The following is a 22283-nucleotide window of genomic DNA, read 5'->3' on the forward strand; positions in this document are numbered from 1 at the left end:
AGGAAGGTGTTTTTCTGAGTTAGGCTAGGTTAGGGTCCATAAGTACCAGTCCAGGAGCCAGTCACCAGAATGTTTAAAATTGTATGAACCTACTTCTAAACCCTCATTTTATGCTTCTTTTGCATTTATTTCAGTCATTTATGTGCCTTATTGGTGTGATTTGGGTCTTAAATAGGTGCTATGCATGTCCAGAGGGAGTTGTATAGGTGTTTCTCTGAGTTAGGGTCCATAAATACAAATCCATAAGCTGGGGCCCAATATCCGGACAGGACCGCTATCCGGACCTGCCTATGGCTCTATTACGTCGATATTGGAGTGACTACTGTATATATATATACACAGTACCCTCGCGTCCAACACGGTAATATTGTCATGCACGGGTCACGCGTTGGACCAAAAACGTGTTGGACAAACAGCAGAGCTTATAGGGAAAAATGAATTATGTCAGCAACCCTTGGAAAAGTCACCCTAAATACCTACAATATACCTATACATATACTGGTACTACTGTAATTATAATAAACAGTACTGTACTAGGAATGATAACTAACCTAGTGTTGGTGGGCTTGCTGGGAATGAAAGGTGGTATCCAAGGCTGTAGGCAGTCCTACTGGGTCCAAGGAGGATGGCTGCTGGCATCACTAGTGAGTAATGGCTGCTGCTCCTCCTCAACCTCCCTCATAAATCCTTTGAAATCACACTCAGAATCACTATCCTCGTCCACATCCATGGAAGGTCCTGTTTCTGCCTGTCCTAGCACTTCGTAAGCCTTCACTGCCGCCAGGATCTTGTCTTGGTTTTTTATTATGGTCCTCACGCTGGCTTCATTCACGTCGTAGGCCTTGGTGATGTCCACATTCCTCTCCCCTTTCTTCTTCCTCTCGATGATTTCTAGCTTGGTGGCCTAAGGGAGGTGTCGCCACTTCTTGGGGTTCTCAGAAGGCTTCCTAGGCATCATGAGCAGGGAAACATGCAGTAGCAAGGGCAGAAAATGCAGCAAGAAAAAAGCACCGTCCAATGTGAATTATGTGACTGAGTGGCACTGTGGCAGGAGAAATATAAACTAAACATCACGTGAGCAGAAACATTTTTAATTGGGCAACATCACTATCATGTCATGAAAGTGGGTGGGAGAGGCTACTTGATTAGAAGTTTTGATTGGCTGTCGGCATCACGGGAACGTCCAGTATGACTGTGTTGGACCAGGGGTGATCGTGCTAGAGGCAAACTCTGCAGATTTCGTCCACTTCTTAGAGCTCTGTACATGTTATGCTAATGCACCCGTGTTACAGGAATTAAATCATATTAAATCGTACAGTACTAATTTTTTGCTCTCCGTGCTGGACGCAAATCGTGCAGGACAAACGCGTGTTGGACGCGAGGGTACTGCATATATATATATATCTATCTATCTATTGCCAGACGCCTCAATCCCATTCGGGGTGGCCACAAACAAATCGCCTCCACGTCGCCCTTCACTGCCCCGCTCCCAACTCACCCCCCCCTCCTCTCATATAACTCTCCACCCCATCCCTCCATCTCATCCTCAGCCTCCCCCTCCCTCTTCCCCCTTCCACCTCACTCACATACACTCTCTTCGTCAGTCTTTCACCCTCCATTCTCTCCACATGACCAAACCACCTCAGTGTATTCCTCCTAACGCTTCCTATCACATCCACATCCACACCACAACGCTCCTTTATATTCTCATTTGTCAGCCTGTCTCTCCATGTGACTCCACAGGCTCCTCTTAAATAACTCATTTCCACTGCTCTCACTCTTGACTATATATATATATATATATATATGTATAGTAGGTTCGCACAGTGTGCGTCATCGCAGTGAACGATTTGCATTGTGCGCGAGTGACCAAAAATCATATATATATATATATACAGTAGGTTTGCACAGTGCGCATCATCGCAGTGCACGATTTGCATTGTGCGCGAGTGACCAAAAATCATAACCAAAAACCCTTCAATGCGCGAGTTTACCGCACAGAACGCGAGGCAGAGGCAAGGAGTGGCTCAAAAATGCCATTTTCTACTAGTGCGCGACCACCCCTCACACAGCGCGTCATGTGTTATCATGTTGATGCGTAGAAATTCCCGGGCATTCTACTGCACAGCTTGGGGTACAAGGGAGCGGGCGCGCCATAACAGTCCTGGCTCGTGCACTGTGCGGATCCGCTCTCTACAGCTAACCTGTCGTGTACAACGTGTGGTGTTTTTGGTGCTGCCTGTACTTCGCTGCACCATGGCTCCAATCCCAATAGTTAAGTAACTTCTGATGCATGCCACCAAGTTAAAGATCATTAAGATGAAGGAGGAGGGTCAAGGAAACACTGCTATCGGGAGAACCCTGGGACTGGCTGAATCTACAGTGAGAGCTGTGTGGAAGAACCGTGAAGCCATAAAGGCTGTCGTGAAGATGTACGGTGCCTCTGACTTAGACGGCCGTTCGCGGGTGGGAAATCGTGCTATGATACTAATAGAGCGCTGTCTTGCCACCTTCATAATGAGGAAAGAAAAGGAAGGTATTCCACTCAATGGAAGATTTATTCGGAACCAAGCCCAGCTCTTTCACAAGGCAGCATCTTGCAGGTTAAAAGTGGAAAAACCTTTTAGGGCATCGGTTGGATGGCTGGACCGTTTTCTCAAGCTCAAGGAACTCCGTTACGTGAAAGTGTCTGGTGAACGTGCCTCTGCCGATGAGCTGGCTGCAAGAGACTATCCTGCGATATTTCGAGCGATTATTGAAGAGGCACAGTACACCAAGGACCAGATCTACAACATCGATGAAACGTTGTTATATTACAAAGCCATGCCCAAATCAACTTACATCGCTAAAAGACAGAAACAAGCCCCTGATCACAAGCTCCAGAAGTGCAAGATGACGGTAATGTTCGCTGTAAACCTGTCTGGGAGCCACAAGATGAGGCCAGTTGTTGTACACACAGCTTCACATCCAAGGTGCTACAAAAACCTCACGAACATGGATGAATGTGGCGTGTATTGGTACAAGTCCGAAATGGTTGGATGACTGGGAACATTATGGCAGACTGGTTAACGAGGCGGTGTGTCCCTGATGCCAGGGCCAAGTGTCGGGAACTGGGCATTCCATTTAAGATGCTCTTTGTGCTTGATAATGCACCAAGTCACCCTCCATACCTTGAAGATCTTCATAAGGATTGTCGGGTTGTGTTTCTGCCACCCCGCATGACGTCACTAGTGCAGCCACTGGATCAAGAACTAATCGCCACAGTGAAGCATTTCTACCATAAGCAAGTGTACAACTACCTACGCAGGAAGACTGACACACAAGAGGAGCTTCATGCCCTACAAGAAGATCACGACGAAGACCTTGATGAGGCATCTGCTCCCGTTCCATCTCCACCAGCACCTGTATCCCGACCTGCTACAGATCTCATGACTGTTGAGGTATTTTGGCGTAACTTTACGGTGAAGGACACAGTTGAATTTCTCCTACAAGCCTGGCACCAGATTACACCTGCAACGGTGAACCAGGCGTGGCGAATGCTCGTGCCTCACTTATGCATCACCCAGGAGACAGCCATTCAACCACTGGCCGAGGCTGAGGCAGCAACGTTGACGGTAGCACAAGCTGTACCAGGTTTCGAGGACGTTACATTGGCGGACATACAAGAAGTGCACGCTGCTACTGAGGAACAGCCTCCCGAGGAAGTGTTGCAGCAGATAGACGAGGCTGACGCAGAGCCCGACGCCAGACAGAGTCAAGTTGAGCAGCCTAGCGTGACAGGAGAAGACAGATGCTCATAACAAGCTACAAACAGCGGACTCAAGTTGGTGAAATTGTGGAACCAGCGACATAGTCTGCTCCTGTTCCTGTTGAGGATCAAGAGGATGCAATGTCAGAAGTGTCAGCATTGGACTTTGAAGGGTTTATGGCTGAAGTGAGTGACTTTGATGCTCCTGGGGAAGGTGAACAAGAGGAGTCTGCAGAGGGAAGTGTTGGTGCGGTAGGAGGTGTGGTGGGGAGTGCGGCGCTGTAAGTGTTGCCGCGCCTTGGAACCCCGGTTATTTAAGGTCATCAGGCCTGTTGTCTACTGTTGATAAGGTGACTACCCATATTTTTGTTATTGTAGCTATAGCTTTAGTACAATGTCTGAAACATATGACCTTTATTATGTCTCTAAGGGCCAAAAAATGTCCAGGTATGAGGGGGTACCACCCATATGTAATTATTCCCATAAGATTATGTATTCCTAGTACGTGAATTCCCAGTGCGCGAGCTCGTGCACCGCCCAATCTCTCGCGCACTGTGCGAGCCTACTGTATATATATATATATATATATATATATATATATATATATATATATATATATATATATATATATATATATATATATACATATATACATGTACATACAGTAATCCCGCATTATACGATGCCTCTTTATACGATATTTTGCTTATACAATGTCAAAATTTTAGTACCCTATGCCCACTATACAATGGGAATGATTTGCTACAACGATGGATCATCCGCGGTTCAGTGAACAGCGAATGTGCAAACGCAACAAAAACGTCCTCACACTGTTGGCATTGGACCACACACACTTGTCCACCAGTCCAACCTCATTAGCAAGCCCTGCCCAGCCAGCCAGCTGCGCCCAGCCAGACGGTTCTGACATTGATGAGTGAGGGCTGTGACTGTGAGGCCGAGTCGGGACAATTCGCCGTAAGGACGATTCCCTGTCATTTATTTACGTATCAGTTTATTTAGCAAGTACACTAGTTTTTGAATTATGTAAGTTATAAAAGTGATGGTGGTTTATTGTTTATATAGTAAATGTAAAATATGGCATCAAATCGTTTTCGTTTTCGTTTTTTTCGTTTTCGTTTTTAAAGGCTCCAACATGCTTGCATGTGTCGGCCTTGGTCACCTAATGGCGGCTCTCCATGCTGCACGATCCATTGCAGCCTCCCTGTTCAGTCCCTTAACCCTAAGGTCACACTTAATGACCTCGTCCCATGTCTTTCTCGGTCTACCCCTCATAACCCCACCCCCAATATTAACACTTCTCACCTTCCTCACCCAACTATCATCCCCCATCCTCTCCACATGTCCAAACCACCTCAATCTACCTCTCCTCATCACAACACCAATACACTCCAGTCCCATCCTACCTCTCAACTCTTCCATTGTAAACCCAGCCCCTCCAGGCCTTGGACACAGGGACGCACTGCACATCCACCTAATCATTGTCATTTCTGTACGTCTGAGCCGGCGAATGTCTTCCTCCTTCACTGCCCAGGTCTCACTGCCATACAGCATTACACTCCTAACACACGCTGCATACAAAGACCCCTTAGCACGTAGGGAGAGCCCCCTCAATGTCAGGAGAGGCAAGAGCTCCCTGAACTTCTTCCAACCACTTCTCACCCTAGCCACAGAGCTAGCTCCAGCCCCACCTCCAGCACACAACATGTCTCCTAAATAACAAAACTCTTCCACACACTCAAGAGATTCACCAGCAAGTTCAATTCTTTCACGTCTGACGATCTCCACCTGCTCACCCCGGCACGCCGTACACATAAAATCAGCATTATCTCGCAGTCTACCTCTGATACCACTACATCTCTTATGCACCCATTTATCACACACACCGCACAAGATGGAATTACTTCCCACGCCCTTGTGGCAAACTGCACATGGCCACTCTCCCTCGTCTTTGACAGTACCGCCACCAACCCTAGATATCATCACTTTTGTTTTATCTGCATTTACCCTTAAACCCTTTTGCCCCATACCATCTCTCCACTTCCTAAACCTTTCCTCCGCCTCCCTTTCATTCTCTGCAATCAACACCAAATAATCATCAGCATACAACAACTCCCACGGGAGTCCGTTTCTAAAGTCACGTGAAAGGGCTTCAAGTACCATGATAAACAACATGGGACTCAAGACTGACCCCTGATGCACACCAACATTCACGGAAAACTCATCACTCAAATCTCCATTCACTCTCACCTGGGTGTGAGCACCCACATACATGGCCATAACCACCCTAACCAGCCACTCCTCCAAGCCAAGCTTTCTCATTGCCCACTTCACCACCTCTCTAGGGACTCTGTCAAAGGCCTTTTCCAAATCAACAAAAACAAAATAAAGATCCCTTCTCCTACCAATATATTTTTCCTGAAGCTGTCGAACAATGAATATGGCATCAGTGGTCCCCCTACCTGGCATAAACCCAAACTGCATCTCATCAATATTCACTCTTTCTCTAATCATACCTTCTAAAACTCTCTCCATTACCTTCATTATCTGATCTAAAAGCTTTATACCTCTATAATTCCCTCTTTCCAGGGCATCACCCTTCCCTTTATACACATTTACAATTACACTCTTCAGCCAATCATCTGGGACAACACACTCATAAATAATCCTATTTATCAGGTCAGTGACTAAACTCACCCCTATATCGCCTGAGGCCTTCAACATTTCGGCAGTCAACCCATACACACCTGCTGCCTTCCCCACCCTCATCCTGCCTATTGCCTCACTCACAGTAGCAGTATCAATCAAAGGCCAAGGGCCAGACACTGGATCTGCTGGCTCCAAACCTTCCCTGTCCCAGTCAAACTCCTCATTCAACAACCGGTTATAATGCTCTCTCCATGCATCTTTAATATCCTCACTGTTCACCACTACCCTTCCTTCATCATTCTTCACACACTGCTCACCTATGATATCCCGATTAACCCTCTTCACCTGACCTGCCACCCTAAATATATTTTTCCTTTCCCCATGATTTAGGTTATCAAGTAATTGTCTCTGTGACTCAGACTTTGCCCTGTATACCTCTCTCCTAGCCCTACGCTTGGCAGCCAAATATTCCTCTTTGCTACCACCCTTCTTCCATTCCCGGAAAAGCCTTCTTTTCTCCTTAATTGCAGCTTCTACACCCTCATCCCACCACCAAGTTACTTTATGTCTTGGTGGTCCTCTTGTCCAGCCGCATGTTACATCAGTAACTCTCAAGAAATTGTTCTTGAGGGCTCTGTACTGTTCATTAACGCCTCTGTCTACAGCTCCCTGTTCAGCCACCACTCTCCTCAACTCGCTATAGAAGGCATCCCTTACTACTTGGTTTTTCAGCTTCCATATTTTCCTCCTAGGTACATAAGTCCTCTTTTTCATCATTTGTTCTTTAAGCACCATATCACAAATCAATAGTTTGTGCTGCTGCACACACTCCTCACTTCCTATAACTTTAACATCCCTCACTAACCTCCTATCGGCCCTCCTAACCAGAAAATAATCTATCTGACTGCTATTTCCCCCAGACTCATACGTAATTAACCTACTGTCTCTTTTCCTAAAATATGTGTTGCACACAATCATGTCCGTTGCCTCCCCAAACTCGAGTATCCTTTCTCCTTCTGCATTCCTTAGACCATATGCACATCCCCCATGCACTCCTTCATAACCTTGGGCTGCTTCACCTACATGACCATTTAAGTCCCCTCCCAAAATCACTATCTCATCATCCCGCATACCACCCACTACACGTATTAAATCATCCCAAAATCTATCTTTCTCTGATTCATCCAATCCTGCCTATGGAGCATATGCCGATATAATCACAGCTATCTTTCTTCCCAACAGAATTTTCACAACCAATATCCTATCGCTTACTCTCAAAACATTCATAACATATTCCACCCATTTCTCCGCAACCATCACACCAACACCTCCATATCCGTCTGTCCTCCCCTGCCAAAACAACTTATAGCAACAGTCCTTCCCAACAATCTTTCTGGTTGATCCACCCCTGTACCGGACTTCCTGCAAACACGCCACGTCCACCCACCTCCTACTGAATGCCTCAACGACTTCCCCTGCTCTTCCCCTCAAACTTCCCACATTCCATGAACCCACCCTCATCCCCATGGGTGATTTACTGTCCTCAGGCTTGCTTTGAAACCTTTTTTGTTTTGTCATCTTCAGTATTAATAAATGGGGACAGACACAGCACAGGTCCCACTCACCGCACAATCCCAGGTCCAGGCAATGGATCTGGGACCCCTAGCCCACCAGCTTACCAGTGGCTGTGGTAGTGGCCTCGGGGCACCCTGCCAGGACAGCTGCAGGGACACCCTCCAAGCGCGTCTTGGCACTGCAACTATCCCGCCATTATACACCCACTGATAGGGCAGCCTCCTGGGATGCTACTCCCAGGTTCGGGCCCCTCTCTATTGGGCGGAAGCGGCAGCCTGGGAACCGCAATGCCCTGTACCCTCTAGCACAGGCCCGAGCCCCATCTCGCCCTGGACCCATGATCTATGCCGGCGGAACCCCCGCCACGCCTCCCCCCAGAAGTCCGCCACTAGGTAGCGGGGGCAAAGTTTTCTGGCCGCATGCCCTTGCTGGCGCCAACCCCTGTAACGTAGTGGGATACGTTGTGTGAAATGTAAAGTGCATGTGGTGTAGTGCATAGATAGTTAGAGGAAATGTTTGGGAGAGTATGCTGGTCTACTCTCCATGTTACTGTCATGGGCATTAAATGAAAAATAATAATATATATTGAAACATGAATCAGCTGATTTATGATCGTTCCTTCATCTTAGCATATGGCTACATACGAGACATTGGCATTTATATAAATGCCTAATTACCTTAAGTGAACAATCGACATACTTTGGAATTATACGAATAATCTTCATATTACGTCTATATAAATGTTTCGGGACAATTCGCCATCACAACAATAACAAGACAATTTGCCATTGGGACTTTTCGTTGTCAGGATGATTCCCTGTTGTTTATTTTCATATCAGTTTATTTAGGAAGTACACTAGTTTTTTAGTACTGTACTTGTACCTCTTCAAAGTCGTTTTAAAATATACCCAGGATGTTGTAGTACCAATGGAAATTAATGAAAACAGCTATGGGTGATGCTAGAACATAATTCAAAGTCAACTACAGCAAGGTAGAAACAAGTTAAATATTGTCTAAAAGTGTAACTTACAAATGATATCCAAAGCCAATGCTATTGAATGAAAATAGACTTTGATAGATCCCCCTGAAAATTAGTTAATAAAGTATCAGTTAATCAGTAATAAGTATATTTATAGAATGACGGGGAATTGTCCTGATGGGGAACGTCCATATTATGACGGCGAATTGTCGACTTCACGGCGAATTGTCTAGGAACCACATAAACAACCCTTGCTTGCTTCAGTAAAGGTAAGAACTACTGTGTACTGTAGTTTTCATGTTTTTTTCTCTTTATTCACTATTAATGTGTTATTTTAAATGTTTAAACATAAGGATATTTCATGTATGTGAGTGCTAAGGTGTGTGTATGTGAGAGTTTAGGCACGTCTGGGAACGTATCCCCATTGACTCCACGTTATAATGGGATTGATATACAATGGATCGCTTTACGATGGGGTTTTCAGGAACAGAACCCCATTGTATAATGAGGGATTACTATCTATCTATCTATCTATTGCCAGACGCCTCAATCCCGTTTGGGGTGGCCACAAACAAATCGCCTCCAAGTCGCCCTGTCCCCCGCCATTTCACTGCCCTGCTCCCAACTCACACCCCCCTCTCTCATATACCTCTCCACCCCATCCCTCCATCTCATCCTCGGCCTCCCCCTCCCTCTTCCCCCCTCCACCTCACTCACATACACTCTCTTCGTCAGTCTTTCGCCCTCCATCCTCTCCACATGGCCAAACCACCTCAGTGTGTTCCTCATAACGCTTCCTATCACATCCACATCCACACCACAACAGGGATTACTGTATACTGTATATACACTCAATCCTTGAGTAACACGTGGTTGAGTAACACATTTTTGTTCTAACGTGGTCAGCATTATGAGACAACTCATGTAAACACGCGGAAAAACTTGAGCTCACGCAGGAAGTCAGCTGGCCTGGCAACGAAATTGAAAGTCACGTGCTATGACATCACCCTCTAAACTCTAGGTACTTTTCCTGGGCACATATTCCCATTTTGTATGGGTATTAATCTCAATACCACAGCCAGCCACCCCATCCAAACTGCTCTAGTGGTATGGGATAGGTTATAATATTAATGAAATTTTGCCTGGGAAGCACAGTGAGCATATTTTCATGAAAAGCCTATGGTTAGTTTTGAAACGACTGGGCGAGTGTTGTTCCTGGCTGAGGGTTCCTGGTGGTGAGATGAATATGCATACAGAATGGAAATATGCTTCCTGGGCACACTCAAGGCCGAAAGGTTTGACGAAATTTACGGGTTTCGCAATTTCACGGGACAGAATGGAACGAAAATGTACGCTAATCAGAAAAAAATAAAATAAAATAAAATTCATCCATGCATTTTCACAAGTTAGAGTTCAGTTCCACATTCTTCGTTTGATTTCATGCTTCCCAACACATTTCAGACGAGCTGGGCACATGGTTATCAGTCCTTTCTCATGCCTCACCTAGTTCTTACCCACACCTATCATTGGTTTTGCAGTTTTAAGGGACGAAATGGAACGAAAGTGTTTGCTAGAGGAAAAGTTACTCTTTCATCCATGTGTTCTCGAAAGTTAGCATTCAGTTCCATATTCTTCATTCAATTTCGTGCTTCCCAACACATTTCCAACTAACTGAGCATACGGTTATCAATCCATTCTCGCACATCACCTAGTTCTACCCCACACTCATAATGGGTTTCGAAGTTCTAGGGGACGAAATGGAATGAAAAGGTTTGCTAATTAGAAACAAATACTTTTGTCTGTGTTCTAGTAAGTTAGTGTTCAGTTCCACATTTTTTGTTCGATTTCGTGCTTCCCAACACATATAGGACCAATTGAGCACATGGCTATCAAGTCCTAACCGAAACTTGACCTAACCTAGCTTTAACTATACCTTATAATTTAACCTAACCTAACCTAGCATCCAGCTGGGAGATGAAATCACCTTTGAGTATGCCAAAACAATCATAGTATGGCTTAAGGAACGTGATGATAAAAAGCGTGAAATTTTCGGCAGGAAAAGGTAATTTACCACCCTCAAAATAGTGAGAAAAATGCAAACAAACTGGAGGAATATGAACTGAATTGGTAAGGTCCATCCACTGCTAAAGCGTACATTTACTGAAATGGTAAAAAAAGCATTGCATGAAGAAAGCACCATCATAACGATTTGGAAGGGCCGGAAGAAGATAAAGATCGTGCGTAGGAAGTGGTGCAAACCTGGCAGTTGTAAGTTTATATGTTGTCCTGAAACTGACTGAGAAGCTTATAGGACGTTATGTGGAGTGTCAGAGAAAACAAACTCTCACTTTTACCCATTCTTACTACCTTACCCCAAGTAATTTACCTACGCACCATCAGGTAAAACATTGAAAGAGATATAACTATTGTAATTAAAACATCAGTGGTATTAAAATTAGCATTAACAAAAACAGAAGTTGGGCTGGGTACCCTTTTGTTGATACGTAACTCCCTGGTAATTTCCTCCCGTCCCCCAACCCCAATGTTACTGACAAAGTTTCGCCGTCTCGTATCATGTGGCCTTCGGAAGAGACATTAGGCCGTATGGTTAGACTAAAATTTAAGAGTCAGGCAGTTTTAGAGGACGAAATGGAACGAAAACGTTTGCAAACCAGAAAAAAGATACTCTTTCATCCATGTGTTCTCCTGAGTTAACGTTCCGTTTCCCATTCTTCGTTTGGTATCGCTCTTCCCAACACATTTCGGACTGATTGAGAAGCTTAGCCATATGCTTAGCCTGTCAGAAATGAGTTGGGAAGTGCGATATCAAACGAAGAATGTGAAACTGAATGCTAACTCACGAGAATACACGGATGAAAGTAATTTTTTCTGGTTAGCACAAATTTTCGTTCTATTTCGTCCCCTATAACTGCCAGACCCATAAATTTTCGTCTGACCATATGGCCTAAGGTCTCTCCTGAAAGCCACACGATATGAGAGAAGGTGAAACATTGACAACAACATTGGGGCTGGGGGGTGGGAGGAAAATACCGGGGAGCTACGTATCAACAAAAGGGTACCCAGTCCAGCTTCTGTTTTTGTTAATGCTATTTTTAATACCAATGATGTTTTTAATTACAACAGTTATATCTCTTTCAGTGTTTTACGTGATGGTGGATGCAAGTGGGGGTAATTTATGAGGGGTTAGGTGGTAAGAAGGGGCCAGAACACATTGAACCATTATACATGTAAACATACTGTCTGAATGATGCGGATTTGAGTACCATGGCCCTTGTACAGTCCCTATTGCCTGCGGTACTCAAGGTTTGAGTGTGTATATATATATATATATATATATACAGATAGATAGATAGACAGAGAGATAGATAGATATATAGCTATAGATATTAATATATATACAGGTAGTATACATATACATATAAACATAGATAGATAGATAGATAGATACAGTACATCCCACTAGTACGCGCCTATATGGATGGCAGAGGACATCATGTACTAGGAATTTATGTTTTTTTTTTTTTTTAAAATAACAGAACGGAGGAAGGAAAAACAAATGGAGAAAAAAAAAATCCATACACCAGATTACTGGTGTCCTCTGTTCATAAAATATCTGTAACAGTTAGACTTGAACAGTTGTAGGTTGAAATTTGGAGGAAAACAACTCTGGGGAAGCGAGTTCCAGAGAGATGCAGTTCGGGGAATGAAAGACTTCTGATAGGCAGAAGTTCTGCAATATGGTTGAGTGACATTCCAGTTATGAGCGCTACCAGATGCCCGTGTAGCACGAGGGAAGGCATGGAGAGGTGGCACCATGGACGCAACTTCGTCTGAGCATTTGCCAAAAAAATATCTGTAAAATAATGCAAGGGAGGCAACATTCCTTCTTACTTGCAGGGGAGGTAGTTTATATGTAATGGCAGGGTTGTTAATGATTCTAACAGCTTTATTCTGAATTTTGTCTAGTTGTCTTAATGCAACCTCTCCACAACCATTCCACAAGGGTGAGCAATATTCAAGCTGAGAGCGCACATGACTCTTATAAATTATAGCTAACTGCTCATCGGTGAAGAAGTTACGGACTCTGTACAATAATCCAAGTTTCTTTGAGGCGGTTTTAGCAAGTGATCTGACATGAGAGGTCCAGCTGAGGGCACTGTTAAGTGAGACACCAAGAATTTCAATACTTTTGGAGATGGGAATATTAGTAGCACTGAAGGTAATGTACGAATCTGGCAATATCTGTCTATTAGTAAACTGTATATATTTAGATATACTAGCATTAAAAGAGACAAGGTTGTTTTGTCCCCATTCACTGATTTTAGATAGATCTTGATTTATGGAGATGGCTGTACTGAGTTGAGAGGTAGAGATATTAGACTTTGTAAATGGATGTCTGAGTGTGAATGAACTATGTAGTGTTGAGTCATCTGCATATGAGTGAATGGGATTGTGAGTGACAGATAAGAGATCATTAATATGAACCAGAAATAGGGTTGGCGCCAGAACTGATCCCTGCAGCACGCCGGCGTTAATTGAGTGGAAATTCGAATATACATCATCTACTTTTACTCTTATGTACTGTGAATACATAAACTTATGGGAAAAATTACATATGGGCGGCACCTCCCTTCATGGGCAACCCTTGAGACGCCTTTTAGACCTAAGTATTGTACTATACAGGAAAGCTATCTGAGACATATTACCTATGATAAAGTAAACCAACAAGATTATGGCATTACTAGGTAAATCAACAAGGATATGGCTTAACTAAACCAACAAGAATATGGCTGCTCACCTTTACCAGTTATCGCTTCTTTGGGGGGGCAATGGTACGTACTCGGTGTAACCCCAGGTTTGGGCCACTCTTCATTGCCCGTCTCGCTTACAAGATGTTCAATTCGTGTACTAATAAAAAACACATTAAAAATAAAAAAAAGGTCTTGCGTACAAGGGGGATCGCATACTCGGAACTCGCGTACTGTGGAGATGTACTGTATATATATACACTTGACCCTCAATTTGTCGGACTAAAAGGGAGGTAGACCAGTCCGGGAATGGCAAGAGTCTGGCCCCACATACCATTCCCCGGACTATTACCATACTTTGTCCGAATTGTCCAATACTGTCCAGCAATTATTCCGATAATCTACAGCATTCTGGAATGTAAGCTACCTATACCAACATAACTAACATACACAGTACATAAAGTAATAACACTGACACAATAACAATAATAATAACTGACACAATAGCTGTATTTTGCTAACTACAACCCTAAGAATGGTTGTTTTGACAGTTGTTGACGAGAATGTGGAGGGTATGATAGAAGATCAGAAAGCTAAGGAAAAAGAGGAAAATGAGCAAAGAATGGAGCACCACAAGGTCAGCCAACCACTAATCAGCTGACTGAGATACAAATACGCAATCTTGGACCGAATCGGCAATTTTAATTGGAAAATATTTTAATCTTAATCACCATAGGGGTTTGCACACCTAATTATTTGAAATTTAGTAAAAAATTTGTGCTTAATTATTAATCGAAAATCAGGATTCAGAGTGAAAATTTCTTAAAGTTAGCAGAAGTGTTTTGCCTCTAGCCTAACAACTCACCCTGATGGACTTTTGTTTTAGATAAATATCGATTTACAATGCAGATATTTTTTTTTTGTACTCAAAATAAATATTTATGCAAAACAGAAATCTGTCAAGGTGTGCTGATGGTCTGAAGGGGAAATATCTGCTAACATTGGCCAACCACTCATCAGCTGACCGAGATGTAAGCACTGACAATCTGAAGGGGAAAAATATCTGCTAACATTTGTGCATTTTAGCTCTGAAACCTAATTTTTTAATTAAGTTACATTAAGTAAAATTTTTAAAGTAGATTTCAGATTAGGTGTGTATGAGCCACTGTGGCGAAAAAAATTAAAATATTTTCCAGTGAAAAGTGCCGATTCGGTATTTAGTCACACCGAGTAGGGTGAGCTAAGTGAGAAGGAATGGATCCCATTCCCTTCATTTGTAAGAAAATATTTTTTTTATTACCTATGAATTTTATTGTGTCCAACCCTCCCTTAAACTTTATTGTGTTATGCAATAAACTATTTATAGTGGAATTTGAGAAAGGCAAGAGGCAAATGGAATATTGCCACGAGTTAGGAACTGGTGACGTGAAGCAGGTTGGTGGCCAAGTTGCATTTCATGTATGAAAATAATTTCTTGTGTATGTTACAAATGGCCTTTATCGTGTCAAAACCTTGCAAAAATTATACTGTGTTGTGCAGCAGACTGCTTATAGTTATATATGAGAGAATAATGGCCGGACTTTTGTTGAGAATCCTGGGCTTGTACGGGCATTTGTCTGGCATTTGATAATATTGTCTGGCCTCAGTCCATGTCCAGTAAATCTGAAATCCGGGAAAAAGAGGTCCACCAAATAGAGGGTCGAGTGTATATATATAAATATATATATATATATATACATATATATACAGTGCTCGTCAAAATTATCAAACGCCTACTGCTGGGCGCGCAATACTTATGGCCAAAAAAGAATCACCCATTTTTGGTAGTAAAAACTGAGCCACAAGTTTGCGGCGCTAGCATAACATCACAGTAGCCTGAGGCCTTCTGATGCGCTGGGTGGTTCCCGCCTCAGTTGCCCACGGGCTGCCTGAGAGAGATGAACTCCGCCGCATCTCCCTCTTTTTTTGTGCCCTTTTTTACCAAGTGTCCCGCAGTGTTTTGGCTTTCGCCACTTTGTTATGGCACCTACCCATGAACTATCGAGTGAAATCATATCCCAGATCATTGCTCTAAAGGAGGCAGGCCACCAAAGGAAATTAGTGAATTGGTTGGTGTGGCTCAATCGACAGTGCGTAGGTGGTGCGCGCGGTTTCGAGTGGAAAACAGTGATGAGGTTCCCACAAAGAAAATGCGGTCTGGTAGGCCTAGGAAAACTTCCCCAAGGTCTGATAATGTTTTAAAACGTGCAGTGGAGTTTAATCCTCGAGTGAGTGCAAGGAAAATAAAGGAGAGCGACCAGGAAGTGTTTGGTGAGGTGTCTGTGCGAACAGTGTCTCGTAGGGTCCATGAACTTGGTTAAACAAGTCACAGGCCTGTGAAAAAGCCTCTTCTTTTTAGCAGTCAGTGACTTCGTAGGCTTGCCTTTGCTAACAAATACCTTAATTGGGGTGAGGAGTAATGGTTGTCAGTGTTGTGGTCTGATGAGGCAACGTTTAGTGTCACCTGTAACAGAGGAGCACGTGTGTACCAGTGCAAAGGTAGTGACCCACTTGACCCATGATATGTTGAAAGCACAGTAAAACATCCTGATTCACTCATGGTATGGGGTTGTTTCTCTGGTCAAGGTTTGGGGAAGTTTGTTGTGCTTCCCAAGAACATTACAGTGTATCAGGATGTTTACCTGGAGCTTCTGTGTGATCATTTACCAGACTCCTTCGAGCTCACAGGTGCACGAGTGTTTCAGCAGGATGGTGCACCTGCTCACAAGGTCAAATCGGTCACCAACTGGCTTTGTGACTGCGATGTATCATACATAAAAGACTGGCCAGGAAATAGCCCAGACCTCAACCCGACTGAAAACCTCTGGTACCTCGTAAAGAAGAATCTCCAAAGGAAGGACATGAGCTCTCTGCCTAAGCTGGAAGCCTCCATTCGTGACTCCTGGGACAAAATACCCCTCCAGCACCTCAGGAACCTCGCCCTTTAACTTCCAAGACGTCTCAGGTCCGTGAAGATGCGTAAAGGATACCCTACAAAGCACTAAAGGTAAATAAAATGCATTATTTATATGTTTTTCCAATGTTGAAAGGTTTGTTTTGTAAGAGGGACGCAGGGCGCTCGATATTTCTGATGAGCACTGTATATTCATTCATTCATTGCCAGACGCCATGTATCCCAAACGGGGTGGCCAAGGGCTTAGAGTTAATTGTTTTACAGGGAGGGGCACTAATCCTCCACCAACCCCACTTGACACGTAGGGATATATATATATATATATATATATATATATATATTAGTTGGAGAAGAACAGGGAGGCTTTAGGAAGGGAAGAGGTTGTGTAGATCAGATATTCATTCTCAGATCTTTAGTGGAAAAGTTTCTAGAGAAGGGAAAGAAGTTGTATGTGGCATTCATGGATTTGGAGAAAGCATATGACAGGGTGGATAGACAAGGATTGTGGAAAGTGTTAAGAATATATGGAGTAGATGGAAAGTTGTTGAATGCTGTGAAGAGTATGTACGATGGTGCGAAGGCTGCAGTGCGTGTGGATGGTGAACTAAGTGAATTTTTCTCTTTGAAGGTTGGGTTGAAATAGGGATGTGTCATGTCTCCATGGTTGTTCAATCTGTACATGGATGGGGTAATAAAAGAGGTACAAGGTAGGGTAGTGGATGTTGGAGTGGCCCTGGTGAGAGAGGATAGTGTTTGGAAACTCCCTGTACTGTTGTTTGCGGATGATACTGTGTTGTTGAGTGAAGACGAAGGGAAGCTGCAAGGCTTGGTTGATGAGTTTGAGAGTGTGTGTAAGAAACGGAATCTAAAGGTGAATGTAGGGAAGAGTAAAGTAATGGTCTTTGAGAGAGGTGAAGTCAGTGAATGTACAGCGAGGTTGGATGGTGAGGAATTGGAAAATGTGAGTACGTTTAAGTACTTGGGTAGTGTGATGAGTAAGGATGGAGGTTTGGAGGGTGAAGTGCTTGAAAGGGTACAGCAGGGAAGAAAGGTTGCTGGTTCCTTGAAAGCAGTGATAAGAAACAGGGAAGTGAGCATGGAAGTGAAAAAGTTACTACAAGACAGTATTGTGATACCAACTCTAATGTACGGAAGTGAAGCTTGGACGTTGTTGGAAGGACACAAGTCAAGAGTGAGAGCAGTGGAAATGAGTTATTTAAGAGGAGCCTGTGGAGTCACATGGAGAGACAGGCTGACGAATGAGGATATAAAGGAGCGTTGTGGTGTTGATGTGGATGTGATAGGAAGCGTTATGAGGAACACACTGAGGTGGTTTGGCCATATGGAGAGGATGGAGGGTGAAAGACTGATGAAGAGAGTGTATGTGAGTGAGGTGGAGGGGGAAAGAGGGAGGGGGAGGCCGAGGATGAGATGGAGGGATGGGGTGGAGAGGTATATGAGAGAGGGGGGTGTGAGCTGGGAGCAGGGGAGTGAAATGGCGGGGGACAGGGCGACTTGGAGGCGAATTGTTTGTGGCCACCCCAAACGGGATTGAGGCGTCTGGCAATAGATAGATAGATAGATATATATACAGTAGAACCTCTCTCATTCGGACTATATGGGGGGAAGGTTTGTCCGAATTAGCAGATTGTCCGGACCATCAGGGTAATCTCCAGTTCATACCAAAAACTATCAACATATGGTATGTTTGTTAATTATTAACATATGTTGCATATGTCAACCCTACGTAACTGCAAAAGATGAAAGGATACTAAAATAACAAAACTAATCATGTACGATAGTTTTGTATTGCATAATTTACAGGTAAGGCCATGACAAGAAACTAGCCCACATTTTAAATTGTAGTAAGTGACTAAGGCTCGTGTAGGCAAAAAAATAAATAAATTAATTAACTAATATTTGGAATAAAAATAAAACTTATGTAGGCAAAAAATACATTGTCATCTTTGGCATATTGATAACGCCCATATGGGCAAGAAGCTAATGTTTGATGTACAAGTAAAGCACATTTAAGTACAAAAAATAACCTACAGTAATCACTAAACACTGCAGAATATTCTGACCCATTTTTGTGTAAGCAAACTCCCCCTTTTAACACTTTTATTCATTGCAGAAGCTACACTTGCATTAAGGGGCATGGTAAGGAGGATTAACTTTTGAAATACAGTGTAAAAATATAAATGGTTGGTGAACTAGTTGATGGAATGAATGCTAGTGTGTGTTTAAACAGGCGCCCATGTTGCGATCTAGCGTGATCCGAGACTAAACGAATGACGATCGCTTTCCGCGCTGATACCGAATATGACTTTAGAATTACTTTCAAGATATTTTTGGAGTTTAGTATTTTTAAATTTTGTCCGAATTAACAGAAATCCGGATTAAAGGGGTCCGGACCAAAGAGGTTCTACTGTATATATATATATATATATATATATATATATATATATATATATACACAGAAAGACTTCACTATAACGGACTAATTGGGGCCCAAACCATTCCGAAAAATGTGAAATTCCGATAAAAGCGATATCCGGACTTCCCCCAGCTAAACCGGACTTTTTCCGACATAACAGACATTAGTCCGGATCACACCAACGGTTTTTAAACTGTTTTGACTAACATTGCAGTACTGTACTGTGTTATAACTTCACTACATTAATCCAATGGTATAATATACATAATAATACTGTACTGTACACTGATAAACATGTCTTTTATTTACCTTATTGTAGTGAATATAGCTGAAGTTGTCAGGAAGTCTGGAATGCTTCTGGCTTTATCGGACTTTTTCCGATATACAGTAATCCCTCCACTATCCCATGTAATAGAGCCAAAGGCATGTCCGGAAAGTGGGCCCCTGACTCCTGGACTGGTACATAAGGACCCTAACCCAGCCTAACTTTGAAAGCCACCTAAATAACTCCCTACCGGACATGCATTGCACCTATTTAAACTCATTTAAGATGCTATTCACCCCAATAATGGATATAAAGCATGAAATAAATGACAAGGAACCAAAGAATGAGGAATCAGAATTGACTGTACCACAGCCAGGGTACTTACAGCACGTCCGTGGTTGCCTTCTCTAAAGGCTTTGGCAGTGGTGAAAATGCTCTCGAAGCATGTACAGTAATCTAGTGTTGTGCTGCACTTGAGTAATTCTTTGCACTGTGATTTATAATTGTTTAACACTGCACATTGTTAATTGCACCAGGCCAGTTTCAACCGCCACTTTGCACTCCACAGTTAATCCTTTGCATTCTAAATTCTAATTTCTTAACACTGCACAACACTGTAAATTCCCGTGTGGTCTAGTGGCGAGGTATTGCAGTTTATTTACAAAAAACAAGCACGTGTGGCTTCCACTGCGATAAGCATCAGCTCACGATCGAAGTTAGGCAGTAACTTTTGTGCCTTGGTGGTGACAGGGAAACAGAGTTGCCAGATCGCAATGGCCACATTACCAAACTCCTCAATTTTCATTGCCAAATTTAACTTTTCATTACCTAATTCATAAAGCTAGCATTTATTCTTCACTACAGTAATTATATATACAAGTGTAAATAAATGTAATCACTCTCCTTATAATTAACAGCATGTTGATTATTTTCATGCTATGTTGGGTAGCAGATTAATTAGAGAGAGCAAACAATCCACCATCTCCATCCTGTGTATCCTCATACATGTGAAAAATCCATTTGGTAATGCATTATTCTGATTCATTACCAAATGAATTTTTCATTACCAAACTGGCCCACATTTGGTAATGAAAAATACCAAATGGCAACCCTGACAGGGAAGGGGGGAGGGGGGAGGAAGGAAGGAGTGAAGGGTCCGTGGTGTAACAGCTGTTCGGTGTGTGCGGCAATTTCAAATTACGGGTGGGAAAAATTAGGATTTTGGAGGGATTTTTTTTCTTTTTTTTTGGCCATTTTTGGGTACCGAAGGTCCAGGTCCATAATGTCCGGTAAGTGGGGTGTCCGGAAAGTGGGCATCCGGAAAGTACAGGGATTACTGTATAGGAATTTAGTCCGGTTGCTCCTCGAGTCCGGTAAAAGCGAATTCCAGTCTACTGAAGTCCATAATATCGAGGTTTTACTGTATATACAGTATATGTTAGTTACATGAGGCTGGCATCAACAACTATCCCTCTCATATTTTACACAGCAAAATGAGCTTCCCTAACCTTCCTGAACCCTAGGAAGGCACAGGAGCAGATTTTTTTTTTTTTTTTTTTTTTTTTTTTTTTTTTTAGAGCACTGGAAGGGAGACAATGTAGAGGTCTGACGGATCCCATTACTCAACTGATTTCATCTTTTCTCTTTTCAGTCAATGAACCTATCCTCAAAAGTAAAGCTTCAGAGCAACTTTCTTCTTATACCCTTCTCTCTCATCAACCTAATACTTTCCCATACCTCTTTCTAGCTGCCAATGTCTAGTTGGTTGGAGTATATGCTATCAATACAAGGATCGAGCATTCAATCTTACCCAAGGACAACTGGTTGACCCCAGGAAAGGCATCTGGTCACAAACTGCTACAAGCTCCTAACAAAAAAAATATGGCATTGCCTTAGCCACTTACCAAAATGGGAAACCATGCTGTAAAAACTGCATCATTATTATCATCATCTGCCTTACCTCCCCTGATGAAGACCTCATCCTGTATTTCCCGTGTGAGTTGTGCTGGGGTGATGTACTCCTTGCCATCATTGGTGTGAAGGATGTCAAGAAGATTTAGCTCCACCAGTTTATTTATGATCTCCACGCAGTTACGCTCTGACAGTCTGAAGACAAACGAAAATAACTTATATTAAATATTATTCATGGTAGGTTTACATTTTGTCACATCTTCATATCTTTTTATGCTATTCCATATATACAGGGTGACCCAGAAAAACCTCCCACATTTCAAAAGTATATGAAAAAAAAAAAATGGTTAAAGATAATCAAAATATTATTTGCACACATGAACTTTCATTCAATACAGCTTTTATTCATCATGTTTTAAAGGTGACATCCTCCAAATGGTGGCCGTCATTGTCTATACATGCTTGGTGGCAATTTCTGAAGGCTGCCATTTCTCGACGGGTCATGTCAGGTGGAACAACGGCTATCTCCTGCTGAAAAGCAACCTTACGGGCTTCAAGAGTTTGGGGTCGATGAGTTTATAGAGCCACTCAAATGAAAATGAGCTTCGTCACTGCACAAGAGAACGGCATCTTCCAGAACACGTTGCAGAATGCGCTCGTGTAACTCCCTGCGGCTTATCCAGTCTCTCGCATTGAGTTCTTGCACAACCATCATTTTGTATGGATGGAAGTGATGGTCTTTGTGTAAGATTCTCCTTGCAGATTCCCACGATATCCCTACAGCTAAAGCATGCTTCCGCGCAGAACGTCTTGGAGACTGCACAACAGATTGCCTCAATGCTTCAATATTCTCAGGCGTATGAGCGCTCCTAGGTCAACCAGGTGATTTTCTTTTTAAAGCTGAGCCTGTTGCCCTGAAATTCTCAACCCACTGCAAGATGTTTTTCCGACCTGGAACGTTTTGGTTCCATGGAATACT

The 22283-nt window shown here is 43.0% G+C and overlaps 1 protein-coding gene across 1 annotated transcript in view; it reads right to left on the reverse strand.

Moving 5' to 3' along the window:
* Positions 1 to 22283, reverse strand: part of Ufl1 (UFM1 specific ligase 1) — a 130788-nt gene that overhangs the window by 96663 nt on the left and 11842 nt on the right. Inside the window, exon 2 of the mRNA XM_080285588.1 lies at positions 21354 to 21499. Within this exon, the coding sequence (XP_080141714.1) occupies positions 21354 to 21499 (146 nt within the window). The remainder of the gene's footprint in view (positions 1 to 21353; positions 21500 to 22283) is intronic.

Source organism: Coenobita brevimanus, chromosome 107 (assembly GCF_032717465.1).
Source record: "Coenobita brevimanus isolate Jiangsu-jjx chromosome 107, ASM3271746v2, whole genome shotgun sequence".
Lineage (NCBI taxonomy): Eukaryota > Metazoa > Arthropoda > Malacostraca > Decapoda > Coenobitidae > Coenobita > Coenobita brevimanus.